This window comes from Schistocerca gregaria, chromosome 2, assembly GCF_023897955.1.
Source record: "Schistocerca gregaria isolate iqSchGreg1 chromosome 2, iqSchGreg1.2, whole genome shotgun sequence".
NCBI classification, from domain to species: domain Eukaryota; kingdom Metazoa; phylum Arthropoda; class Insecta; order Orthoptera; family Acrididae; genus Schistocerca; species Schistocerca gregaria.
In genome coordinates, this window is record NC_064921.1 from 867,324,882 (window position 1) to 867,339,073 (window position 14,192).

Sequence of the window (14,192 nt, forward strand, 5' to 3'; positions counted from 1 at the left end):
TAACATACAGAAGAACGGGAAAGAAAATTGAGGTCTTGGTAGATGACGATCAGTTTGGCTTTAGGTAAGGTGAAGGCACCAAGAGGCAATTCTGAAGTGGCAGCTGATAATGGAAGCAAGACTAAAGAAAATTCGAGACGTTCATAGTATTTGTTGACCTGGAAAAAAGCGTTGGATAATGTAAAATGATGCTAGATGTTCTAAATTCTGAGAAAAGTAGGGGGAAAGCTATAAGGGTAGAAGCGTACAGACAAAACGTAAAGGAGGTAAGAGGGAACAATAAGAGTGGATGACCAAGAACGAAGTGTTCGGAATAAAAAGGGTGTAAGACAGGGATGTAGTCTTTCGCCCCTAAGTACAACCTATGCATCGAAGAAGTAGAGCTGGAAATAAAAGAAAGGTTCAGGAGTGGAATTAAAGTTCAAGGTGAAAGGCTATCAATGGTACGATTCGCTGATGAAATTGCTATCCTCAAGAAATGTGAAGAAGAATAGCGTCATCATCCGAATGAAATGAACAGTCTAATGAGTAAACAATACGGGCTGCGAGTAAAGCGAAGAAAGATGAAAATAATGAGAAGTAGCAGAAATGAGAACAGCGAGAGATTCAACATCAAGACTGATGTCACGAAGTAGATGGAGTTACGGAATTCTAGTACATAGACAGGACAATAACGAATGACGGAAAGAGCAAAGAGGACATCAAAAGCAGACTAGCACTGACCAAAAGGGCACTCAGGCCAAGAGAAGTCTGCTAGCATCAAAGATAGGCCTTCATTTGGGGAAGAAATTTCAGCGAATGTACGTTTGAAGCACAGTATTGTATTGTAGTCAGACATGGACTGTGGGGAAAACCGGAACATAAGAGAATCGAAGCATTTGAGATATGGTTCTACAGTCGAATGTTGAAAATTAGGTGGACTGATAAGGTAACGAATGAGGAGGTTCTGTGCAGAATCGGAGAGGAAAGGAACATGTCGAAAACACTGACAAGGAGAAGGAACAGGATGAGAGGACATTTGTTAACACATCAGGGAATGACTTCCACGGTACTAAATGAGGCTGTAGAGTGCAAAAACTGTAGAGGAAGACAGAGATTGGAATAGGTCCAGTAAATAATTGAGGACGTAGCTTCCAAGTGCTTCTCTGAGACGAAGAGACTGGCATAGGAGAGGGATTCGTGGCGGGCCGCATCGAACCAGTCAAAAACAGATGAGTTAAAAAAAATCATATTCGTTACAGCAATAGAATACTTATTTTTATAATTATACAGTGTATTCACAATACAGCGACAAGAATAAAGCGAAAAGCAGAAAATAGCGGATATTATTCATTTTTATCTTGTCGATTATTCGCTGACCATTGGCAAATATTGTTATAAAATGTTTTCTGCTCGTGAGATATACGTATTAAGGACTTTCTTTTACATAGCATAGTTTCTTTTTTTATTGGAACAGATTGTGGCCCCTTCTCTAATACCCCTCTATCGAACACTTCTGTTAAAGGAACATGACGCATTTTACACCAAATGGCGCGTACAAAACTTAAGGGAAGGTTTACTATCTTTGGTCTGAAAAAAGCATGTTCTTTGAGAATTTTTTTTCTGGATGTGTTATAGATATCAGTGTCCAACTTGGTCAAAATGTTTATTCATATTTCGTCTACAGACTGGAATATTTTGACCGGAAATGGCGAAGACCAAAGGCGGAAGTGCCGTCAGAACGAAACAAAATTACAATGCAGACCTCCACGCGCGGTATGTCACAGGTCAGCCGGCTCTTCTGAAATCAAAATTGAGTTGAGGTTAGCGAATTATATAAGATTCGTCAGGTGTTGTACCTCGCTTGAGTTATTTGGACCATAGAAAACAGAATGGCGCCATTTGAAAAAATGTTTTTTTTTCATCGATTTTTCGATTTCGCTGAGAAAGTAAAAATATTTATAGTTGATGGATCGGAATAAAAGTGGTACAACACTTAGACAATTTAGTTAGCTTCGTCTGAAACAAGGAATCATGGCAATCGGTTCAGTAGATTTGAAGTTACCATATCGCGTGATTTTAAAAAAAAAATTAAAAAACGTCATTTCGAGAAAAACGCGTTTCTAGTTCTGACTACATATAAATGCAATATTGTGCAACTTACGTTCAATCTGCTATTCCGGCTCTTTAAACTAGTCTAAACACTTTCATGGATGCAAAAATGCAATTTTTAAAAAAATTCGGTTTTTAAACCAAAAGATAGTAAACCTCCCCCTAAGATAAGTTCTGTAAGGATATGTGGAATAGGGAGAGAATCCGGTGGCGTTTGTGACACTGTGGGTAGCACTCCAAACCTCAATGGGACAGCAGCAGACGGGAGCAAGGTGTCTTGGGCTGACCAGCACTCATCCCGGGGTACTGAACTGACCAGCGGGAAAGCGAAAGGGAGCAGTTTGGCCTCGGAGTGTGAACAGCAGCACGCGATGTGCTTCACTCCAGTGGCGGCAATGGATAGACGCCTGGAGTTACCGTGTGGACAGCAAGGGCTGTTCCTGAATCTTGCGTGCTGTAAGCAGGGTTGTCCACACAGTCCATTGGTTGCCCGTGGAGCAGCTGGGCGCAGTGATTTGGTGCAATGCCGAGCCGGGACATTTTCTTCTAGATGGAACGCCAAGGAGCTGCCTATGCTACCTCACTAACCGTCAGTACGGAGAATGGCTGCTATGTGCATCCAAGCAACCCAGTAAGGGGTTCTCGGGCGAGAAAAGAGCGATTTCAATCTAGATGCAGATTGCAAGAGGAACACTAACTGGGTTCATTAGAGCTGACAGCAGTATTCTGATCGCTAGCGATCAATTAGCGTACGTTGATGGGTACAGGCTGTGCATGGAGAGTATCAGATGATCATAAATGTTACACATACTAGGTTCGTGGGTATCGTGTGGCATATTATCGTTATAGTGTGACGGCACGCTGGCGTGCGGATGTTTTCTCTAAAAGCATCAGAAATACTGATTTGTTGTTTGTTCGCTGTGATAATGATTGATTTTTTTATGTGCCATTGTATTACATCGTGAGCTTGACTGATTTTGATTATGCCACAGTATAGAAAATTATCTCGTTACTTTATCCCGAGAGAGTGAACTATTTCGTATGTGATATTGCAGAGAAAAGTGTAGGTAGTTCTGTAAATAGCTGATAAGAGCTTTGGCTTAGTGACTAGTTGGCGGTGTCAATAATCGGAGTCGCACGCAAACTCAGTTGACTTCTAGTGTAAGTAGCCTTAATTAAGACGGCGAGTTGCGTTCCAGTTTGTGGCTCTTGAGTTTAATTTCTGAAACCAAGTTTATTGTCTTTTTATGCCTGTGGGAAAGTGCCGCACCATGGCTGTACGTTTTTATTTCTGGAGCGAAATCTATCTGAATTTGGTTTTCAGGGTGCTAAAGGTGTTTTATGTTGATAGTCTGTTGTTGAGATCTGCCACAAATAGCCATATATTTCGTTATAAGTTCTCTATCCTCAGTAAGAATATTTCATGTTCAATAGATTCTTTGTAAAATTGGGTCCACACCTTCACTACCCCCAAGACGAACCCTCCTCCATCTGAATCCTGCGCTACACACAGCTCCTCAAATCTGTTGTTTTATCAGGAGGTTGTCATAATGTTATTCTCAGATGGAACTTCTTGCAAGTATAGAAGCACTCCAAGAACGTGAAACATAAGACTCACGTAACTATTTTAACAGACAGACTTAACAAAGATTGCTCTTGGCGTTTGTTTGCCGTTGTTATCTCTCCGTCATCAACGAGACGAGCTACAGTGGTCAATCTTGGTGCTCAGTTAAACTGAGAAGCTTTTGTAGACTGCAAATAGCTACTGAGGTTCACAAAATAAATCTACATGCCAGCGACAATCCTAAGCGTTATACTTAGGTAGTCAAGGACAACTATACACTATTGTCACCTGTAGCCGAAACTCATCCCTAGATGCATGTGCAGAGGAACAGATGACCCAGTTCAAAGAAAACAGCTTAAAGCCATTGATGAACAATCGTTCTCCGCTATCACAACAGATGAAGCAGGAGAGAAAGTTACCAACAAATGTCTGTAGGATCTGGCCTGATGGAGGAAGAATGCTGAGGAATTTTAGGCCTTTCTGCGCCACTTTTCGGATGCTTTTAAATCCGGAGTGGAAAAAAAAAGACCAAACGTCCTACGGTAAAACACAGCGTCAACACTGGGTATCATTCAGAATTAGCTAGCGCTCATATAGTGTGACGCCGGCAGAACAGCAGGAAGTGGTGAAGATGCTGCCGTATGACATCATTGAACTTTCAGAGAGTCCTTGGTCCTTTCCCGTGGTCCTTATGAAGTTTAAGAATGGCACTTGGCGTTTCGGCGTCGACTTCTGACGACTGAGCCCAGTCACGAACAAACGATCTCTACCTATGGACGCACACTGATGACACCCTATAATTCAGTCATCGCTGCATTAAATAACATTGCTGCTGAACGGAAGGTGAAAACCACAGAAGCCTTGAAGAATGAGGAACCGATCAAAGCAATTGCAATCAAGAGACAGTACACTGTATAAGAGGAACTGTAATCCAGTGTGGCAGAAATGGTTGCTCCTCAGACCAGCTCAACTGTGGCCAGCTGATATGAAGTATCAGCATTAAGCTCCAGTAGGATTCATGAAGACTAAACAGAATCAGGCGCAGTTATCATTGGCCCAATCTATACCAGACACACAGCCAGCCGCTGTGGCCGAGTGGTTCTAGGCGCTTCAGTCCGGAACAGCGCTGGTGCTCCGGTCGCAGCTTCGAATCCTGCCTCGAGCATGGATGTTTGTGATGTCCTTAGGTTAGTTAGGTTTAAGTAGTTCTAAGTCTAGGGGACTGTTAACCTAAAATGTTAAGTCCCACAGTGCTTGGAGTCATTTTTAAACTAAGTTAAACTAACTTATGCTAAGAACAACACAAACACACACACACACACACACACACACACACACACATACACACACACACACACACACACCCATGCCCGAGGCAGGATTCGAACCTCCGGCGGGAGTAGCCGCACAATCCGTGACATGGCGCCTCTAACCGCGCAGCCACTCCGCGGCCAACACTTCAGGCACTGTTTAAGAAGAGGTTGTCAGAAATTCCACTCATAAGCTAATGAAACAGGGGATGAAAAACTTTCTGAAAGTATGGCTCTATCGAGAGAATTTTGAAGCTGGAGCTACGAAAACTGGTATTTGGTTTCTCAGCCATGAAATAAAAAATTATGTGTTTCAGCATTTTTGCAAATTCAACCGGTTAGGGGGTAAAATAAAGGATGAAAGTTTTGTGGAAATAAATAGTTACTAAACAACTACTAAAGAATTTTTAAGGCTACGTCTGTGACAATTGGTATTTGATCTCTCAGTGAGAAATAAAAAATACGTGTTTCTCTGGTTCTGGAAATTCAACCTCTAAGGGAATGCAATAGGAGATGAAAATATTGAAGAAAAATACTTCGTTACATTAAAAAAATTAAAGCTATATTTATGAAAATTGTTATTTAACTCCTACGTCTGCGACAATTGGTATTTGATCTCTTAGTGAGAAATAAAAAATAAGTGTTTCGCTGGTTCTAGAAATTCAACCTCTAAGGGAGTGCAATAGGAGATGAAAATATTGAAGAAAAATACCTCGTTACAATAAAAAAATTAAAGCTAAATTTATGAAAATTAGTATTTCACTCCTTGGTTAGATGTAAAGAAATATATGTTAGGGGATGAAAATTGCAAAGGAAATACCTCCGCAAGAACACGAAAGGCGTTAAAAAAAATTTACTCCAGCTACCAGAAACGCTTTTTGGTCAGAAGTACATTCGGAAAAGAGCATGATTATATGGCCTCAGTTAGCGTGAAAAGAAGGTGTTGCAATTTGCTAACAGCATAAAAATTCGATTAAATAAAAAATAAACCACACAGAAAGATATGGAGGCCACGCAGTCTACGTGAATGAAGCAGCTAGTGCTAAGATACTGTCTGTATAAATAGCTGTACACTTCCTAGCGTGATGCTCTGAGGAGGACATATGTCGATGACGATGCAGATCCCAGATTTACTTTCAATCGAAACAAGCGTGTTTTCCGCCATAGCATACTATTGCCTCGAAATCCAAGCTAATCATGTGCCTTCGTCCACGCCTGCAACACTGGCGGAACTTCCCTTTGTATACTGGTGTGCAAAACTCAACATCGAAAATAACGTCAGCATGCTGTGTTACATACATAGAAAGAATTGCTAAAATGTAGTACGGATGGTAACTGAAAGAAATATCCAATGAGAAGAAAGCAAATTACACTCTTATTCGAATACAATAATTACACTGCACTCACTGTGATACATGATTATCAGCTGAACATTACAAAAGTAGTCATAACAGATGTCAATGTATGGTCCGAAAAAGATTCTGGTCATACATAAAGCACACCAGTGGCAAGACGTAACCAATACCTTCAATGCGCGGTAACAACGGCGATGTCACTGATGACAGTGCCATAAAAGCACAGTTATTAAACAGGGTTGTCTGAAACTCCTTCACCAAAGAAGACGGAGTAAACATTCCTCAATTCCAATCAAGAACAACTGACAAGATGAGAAACATAGAAGTAGATATTCTCTGTGTAGCAAAGCAGCTAAAGTCACTCAATAAAACCACGGCCTCCGGTCCAGATTGTATACCAGTCAGGTTCCTCTCACAGTATGCTGATACAATAGGTCCATATTTAGGATTTATATACAACCGCTCGCTCACAGGAATATTCGTACCTAAAGACTGGAAAATTGCTGAAGTCACGCCAGTACCCAAAAAGGGAAGTAGGAGTAAACCGCTGAATTACAGGCCCATATCACTAACGTCGATGTGCAGTAGGGTTCTAGAACGTATACTGTATTCGAACTTTAATATGTACCTCGAAGAAAAGGGTTTATTGGCACATAGTCAGCACGGATTTAGAAAATATCGTTCTTGTGAAACACAACTAGCTCTTTATACTAATGAAGTAATGAGTGCAACAACAGGGAATGTCAAGTTGATTCCATATGTGTAGATTTCCAGAACGCTTTCGACACCGTTTCTCGCCAGCCGTGGTGACCGAGCGGCTCTAGGCGCTTCAGTCCGGAACCACGCAGCTGCTACGGTTGCAGGTTCGAATCCTGTCTCGGGCATGGATGTGTGTGTTGTCCTTAGGTTAGTTAGGTTTACGTAGTTCTAAGTCTAGGGGACTGATGACCTCAGATGTTAAGTCCCATAGTGCTTAGAGCCACACCGTTTCTCAAAAGCGTCTTCTAACCAAACTGTGTGCCTCTGGAATATCGCCTCAGTTGTGCGACTGGACTTGTGATTTCCTGTGAGCAAGGTCACAGTTCCTGGTAATAGACGCTAAGTCACCGAGTAAAACAAAAGTAATATCCTGCGTTCCGCAACGAAGTGTTATAGACCCTCTACTGTTCCTGATCTATATTAACGAAATAGGAGACTACGTCAGTAGTCGTCTAAGATTGCTTTCAGATGATGCTTTCATTTACCGTATTACAACACGCTTGTCCGCCCTATTCTGGAGTACTGCTGTGAGGTCTGGGATCCGCATTAGCTGGATCTGACGGATGACATCGAAAAAGTACAAAGAAGGCAGCTCGTTTTCTATTATCGCGAAATAGAGGAGATAGTGCCACAGATATGATACATGAATTGGAGTGCCAATCATTAAAACAAAGGTGTTTTTCGTTGAGACGGTATCTTCTCCTAAAATTTCAAACACCAATTTTTTCTCCTCTTATTGCGAAAATATTCTGTTGGCACCCAACTACATAGGGAGAAATGATCATCACTATAAAATAATATAAATGAGGGCTCACACAGAAAAATGTAAGTTCTCGTTTATCCCGTGCGCCGTTCGAGAGTGAAACGGTAGAGAGACACCTTGAAAGTGGTTCATTGAACCCTCTGGCAGGCATTTTATTGTGAATAGCACAGTAGCCACGTAGATGTAGATGTCTGCAACGTGCTTGCGTCTTGTCCACAAGGCTGCTAAGGAGTTCCTGTGGTTGGCTCTTCCACTGCTCCCCCAGCGAGGATGACCCTTGCTGGATGGTGCTTGGCACATGTGGGCCTGCCAAAATACGTCTCTTCAACACATACCACACGTACTCGATGCTATTTAAGTTGAGAGACTATCGCGTTAGTCCAGTCGCTGAATAACCTGTCTTACCAAGAGATCCTTCTGCGCATTTCGATGCAGTAGCCGCATTATCATCGACAGAACACACCTGCAAAAAAACGCACATTGGCGAGGAGTACAGTGTCACAATAATGGTAACTAGTAAGTGTACCGTGCTCAAAAAGTTTGAGATCAGTGGGCCATGCAATATTGTGGCTTCCCACAACATACCAACTTGACTATCAAAACGATCATGTAGGACAGTGTTCCTGCATCCATTACGTACCCTCATATGGGAAGATGTGGAACCAAATAGTGCACCCAGGAACATTGCCGAACATGAGCGTTTTGGCACTACATGTGTCAGGTGCCTTGAGGCAAAATACTGCATGGTCGTACTGATATCCAATTCTTTGAAAATCTTTGAACGTGGTGCACTCACTTGTCAAAGCTATTGTGATACTATATTGCTCCCTGATGTACGTCTTTTCAGGGCTGCGTTTGACCATGACTTCATTTCTATGGATAACAATGCGCGACCATATCGAACACGGTGGGTGGAAGAGCTCTCGGAACGCGAGCGTATTCGACGTATTCGCGAATGTACTGGGCTACTCGTTCCTCCAGCTTAAATTGCGCTGAGTAGTGGAGCACATGTGGAATGTGATGGGGAGATGTGAAGCGGCACGTTGACGTGTACCAGCAGTCTTCCAGCAATTTGTCAATTGCCCTGGTTGCCAACAGAATGCCCTCCCACAAGAATTCCTTGCCAACCTCGTGGTCAGCATGGGAGTACGGTGCAGAACATGTATTGCCATTTCTGGTGATAACCCACCCTATTAAGAACCATGTCCCGCCATTTGTAAGGTCCAGAGGAGCGTCACTAACCGCAGTGCCTTCACTGTCTTTATTGTCTTCGAATAAAAATATCATTTCATTTTGTCTCGTGGCGTACGTCTTTAAGTTACCTTCCGTACTATGCCGTTTCAGTTCTTTCCATGTATGGTCCAAGTTTCATCGGGTTATTGCACTTGGCAGTTACACATCGAGCGGTTCTGGGAGCTCCAGTCTGGAATCGCGCGACCGCTACGGTCGCAGGTTCGAATCCTGCCTCTGGCATGGATGTGTGTGACGTCCTTAGGTTAGTTAGGTTTAAGTAGTTCTAAGTTCTAGGGGACTGATGACCTCCGATGTTAAGTCCCATAGTGTTCAGAGCCATTTGCACCAGTTACACATCACATAAAACTTACTTTCTGGTCCCGGCGGAGGTTCGAGTCCTCCCTCGGGCATGGGTGTGTGTGTTTGTCCTTAGGATAACTTAGGTTAAGTAGTGTGTAAGCTTAGGGACTGATGACCTTAGCAGTTAAGTCCCATAAGATTTCACACACATTTGAAGGTGGTTTTTTTTTTTGTAAACTTACTTTCGTCCTGAAGTTTTGCATGACCATGGTTTGGTCCAGTACCCAATTTACCTTACAGTGGATACTTAACCCACTTTCCCCTACCCTAGAAATATTTTTTTTATATAATCGGAGAATGAGCTTAGGCTCATCCCGTATTTTCCTACTGTGTGACCAGCCAGTGTGGTCGAGCGGTTCTAGGCGCTTCAGTCTAGAACCGCGCGACCGCTACGGTCGCAGGTTCAAATCCTGCCTCGGCTACGGATGTGTGTGATTTCCTTAGGTTAGTTAGGTTTATGTAGTTCTAAGTTCTAGCGGACCGATGACCTCAGATGTTAACCATTTTTTCCTACTGTGTGTGTGTGTGTGTGTGTGAAAAGAGCAAGAGCGAAGTGCTGTACAGCGTTCGCGGTCGGAGAGCGGCGGGCAGCGCGCGCGGTACTCACTGTAGGCAGTCGTCGAGGTCGTCCTCCTCGTCGGTGTCCATGGCTGGACGGGTGGCCGGCGCCTCACTGCATCTCGCTGGCCACTGGCGCCTGCTGCTGCGGCCTCTCCACCACGCCTCTGCTGCTGCTGCGTCTGCCGTAACAACACGCCACGCCACTGTCAGGAGCTGCCGGCTACGTGGCGCGCAGATCTTCCTCTACCACCTCTGTCTGCCATCTCGCGATACCGAAACTCTGAGACCTAAAGTACTGTCGTACAACTGCCCATAAAACTAGCCTAATAATTAGTTGGTGTGCGAGGCAACTTGTTGCTTGCCAATTTCGAATAAACCGCTCCAGCAGATGGTAGCCCACGGTAGTACTCGTCTGTTGGTCATTGGAGGGCTGGCTGTCATGCTGTTGGTATTACGTAGAGAGAGGCGATGTTGTTTCTCTGTCTGCTCGTAAATTTTTTCCGAAATATTTTTTTAATGGCATCATACCCTTTCCGTATATCAGTGCAAGTACTATATCATGTGAAAGTAATAGATCTTGGTGAGTGGCTGTTGTGTACATAGTTCTGCGTAGTCAGCGTGTACACAACTTCCTACTAGAGTGCGCCCCGCTAAGCACAACAGCGCAGGCGCTGCGTTCGTCCGTCTCCGCGTCACGAGATGGCGCTGCCATAGAGACGGACCAAATTCTGCGTCCGCTGATCCGCATATTAATATGTAACGCAGCCAATGAGATTGCTGCTTATGTAGAGCCTTTTCTCCTCGTGGATCACACTCGCGCAGTGATACATGAATGCACGAGGTATTATAACGAATGTACAGACCTCTGATTAGTCAGTCTGCATTTGTCTGCACCAGTCTGTACCAGTCTGTACGAATTCTACATTTGTCTGTACCAGTCTATAGTCAAGTTTCAGTCTGCGCCTAATAAGATTACCATATTCCTGTACATAGCCATGAAGATAAATGTATAGACACTTTTGTCCAGTATCAGAGATATATGTGAGAATAAGATTAACGTACCAATACCAAAGGAACTTCAGTTTGTCAATTGTAAAAAGCATCCAGAACAAAGTTAAGTAATTTTTATGTTTGTTATTATCTTAATAAATGGGTTTGAATATTAATCAAGTTCTGCTTAAAGTTGGTCACCGTCAATCCGCTACTCTAAGCATGCAAGTGGCATTTCTATCGTATGACCTAACGGCAGAAGATAAGCACGCCACGATAAGACCACGAGACATATTGCTGACACTCGCCTGCTTCGTTAGAGCGACAAGTCAAATAATCTGATGGTGTGTGTACTGAAGGTCTTACAGTACGCACGCCACAGTGGCAAAGTGTTTAAAATTTCTTTACAGTTAAAATTTGATGCTGTCTGTCACCTAGTATAAAACAGCGAGGTATGATGTGGCAATTTGTTACAATTTCCTTGGCACTAGTTGTTACAGTGTAACGACCCATCCAGGGTCATGTCCCTCTACAGTCACGTAACTAACAAACCGTTCATATTTATCAGGTTGCTCTGTGATGTGTCCACTCATGAACCACACATATTTAAACATGTTCACAAATCGATGTGATGAAAACTGATTATCAATCAAAGCTTGAATTGTCAGGATATCATTCCTTAGGTGCAAATTTACATCATAATATATATAGTGAAGTATACTTTTCTTTCCGTACTGTCTGTGCTTCCTCTGTAAGACAGTTGCTAGATGAAACTTCCTGGCAGATTAAAACTGTGTGCCGGACCGAGACTCGGACTCGGGACTTTGCCTTTCGCGGGCAAGTGCTCTATCAACTGAGCTACCCAACCACGACTCGCGCCCTGTCCTCACAGCCTTACTTCTGCCAGTACCTCGTTTCCTACCTTCCAAATTTTACAGAAGCTCTTCTTTTCGCCGAAGAAGTCGGCCATTAGCCGCGGAGCAGCTCGGACTTGTTTACGTCCCGGCTGCGACCGTTCGCGGAAGAAGCGGTGTTTACACCGTCGTCACTCGCGTGTGTTACTGTTTGAATCGAACGCAAACCACGATACAGTTCACGTTCTGTAACGAGTATGCACGACCGAAGGCTTTCGAAATCGAACGCATCTTGAGGGACGAAGTGCAACTTAACTACACGGAGATTATTGGAATTCATTTATCAATCGTGAGCAGCACTCTTTATGTAAAGATGATTGACGACGCAGCTTGCGATAGGATCATCGGAGCCGCCAAACGAGGATTCCAGTTCCGACACTCCGATGGTCATATTGGCGAGGTTTTAGTCGCTCATTCGGGCCTGGGAGTGCGTACGATTCGAGTCTTCGAGCTGCCTTTCGAGATACCAGAATCATTGGTCACTGAATCGCTCCAGTCATATGGCAGAGTTATCAGTCATACGGCCGAACGTTGGGCACGTTTTAGCACGTATCCAGTGCTCAATGGTGTCCGACAGGTGCTAATTGCCCTTACGAAATATGTGCCATCGTACATCAAAATCGGCGGCTCTCGAGCTATTGTCATCTATGATGGCCATCCCCGGACATGCTCCGGGTGTGGTGGTGAAGGACATCTTCGATCTGCGTGTATGCAGAGGAGACTCGTGCAACTCCCCAGCGGAGATCTCCAGAATCCGACTACACCAACGTCACTGCCGATGAATTACGTTGGTTGGTTGGTTGGTGGTTAGTGTTTAACGTCCCATCGACAATGAGGTCATTAGAGACGGAGCGCAAGCTCGGGTTAGGGAAGGATTGGGAAGGAAATCGGCCGTGCCCTTTCAAAGGAACCATCCCAGCATTTGTCTGAAACGATTTAGGGAAATCACGGAAAACCTAAATCAGGATGGCCGGAGACGGGATTGAACCGTCGTCCTCCCGAATGCGAGTCCAGTGTTCTAACCACTGCGCCACCTGATGACTTACGTAGCGGCGCTTCGCGGGGAGCGCACTATCGAACCGACGCCGCAGTTGATTGAGGCGCCTTCGGACACCAATGAAGAAGGAATCGCTCCGACCAACCTCCAATCCCAGGCATTACAGATGGTGCAGAAAGAGGTTGACTGCATCACAACAGGCATGGAAGCTGAAGTGGAACGGCTCCAGGGCGTTGTGGCGGCGGCGTGACATCAGGAGATACAAGATTCACCAACACCAGAGGCCGGGGTTAGGGCCCGCAAACAACGCTCGCCAAAGCGCCGCAAGAAGCGCCGACTAAACTCTGCGGAGACTCTCCCTTCTCTTCTTGGGAGCCCAAATGAGTCTAACACTATGGACCTGTCTGACTTGGAACCACAAGCTTCGGATGTCGCAGACCGTATGAATTCGGACAGTGAAAAGATGTCATGTCGCTCAGACGACGCATCCGCTTAGGGGCCTGCTACCCCTTCTGCGGTGGTGTCTAAAGCTGCTCAAGAACAACAGATGTCACACATCAATGCCGCACAGGAAAATTTGGAGCACCCCAATAATATCAGTTGGTATGAGAAGGACGACGAAATCACCGATGCGGACCATTCTACTGGTGGGGACTCGCATCCGTCCGCATCTCAAGAAACCTAATGCCGCAGGGACTCGTCCGTCGGGTGACCCTCTGCGGATGTGCAAAGGGACTGTCGATACGGTGCAACTTGTCATTTTAACATCATGTGGAGATGACAGCTACTCGACCTCAGGCATACAGAATAGGGACAGTGAATGTAAATACCATTAGATCGCCCGTGAAACAGCAGTTGTTCAGAGACATGCTTTACGTGTCGGATGTGGATATACTGATGGTGCAGGAAATTTAGATTCTTGAGTTCGAGGAAGTCCATGGCTACATCTCCTACACCTCGCCGCACTCGAACAACGACAGTGGAACGGCGATATTGGTCCGGGACGGGATTCCGGTTCGCGACATGGCTTATCTACCTTCGGCACGAGGACTGGCGATAACTGTTAATGGAATTCGCATTCTCAATATTTATGCCCCTTCCGGCACCGACAACAGACGGGCGCGTGCGAGATATTATTCGGAAGAGATTGTGCCCTTATTTACCGGCAGATTCGATCATTTCATTATAGGTGGTGACTTCAATTGTGTTTTAGTCCAAAAAGACCAGACTCCACATTACAATACCCGTCGTTAATTGCATGTGCTATGCCGGGATCTGGAGTTAAGTGACACCTG

General features: G+C 44.4%; 1 protein-coding gene across 4 annotated transcripts in view; it reads right to left on the reverse strand.

Moving 5' to 3' along the window:
- LOC126335244 (adenylate cyclase type 8) overlaps positions 1-14,192 on the reverse strand; it is a 1,717,934-nt gene that overhangs the window by 1,386,535 nt on the left and 317,207 nt on the right. For all 4 annotated transcript variants that reach the window (XM_049998287.1, XM_049998288.1, XM_049998286.1 and 1 more), the window contains exon 2: positions 10,043-10,175. In XM_049998287.1, coding sequence (XP_049854244.1) covers positions 10,043-10,083 — 41 coding nt within the window. In that variant the 5' untranslated portion in view covers positions 10,084-10,175. The remainder of the gene's footprint in view (positions 1-10,042; positions 10,176-14,192) is intronic.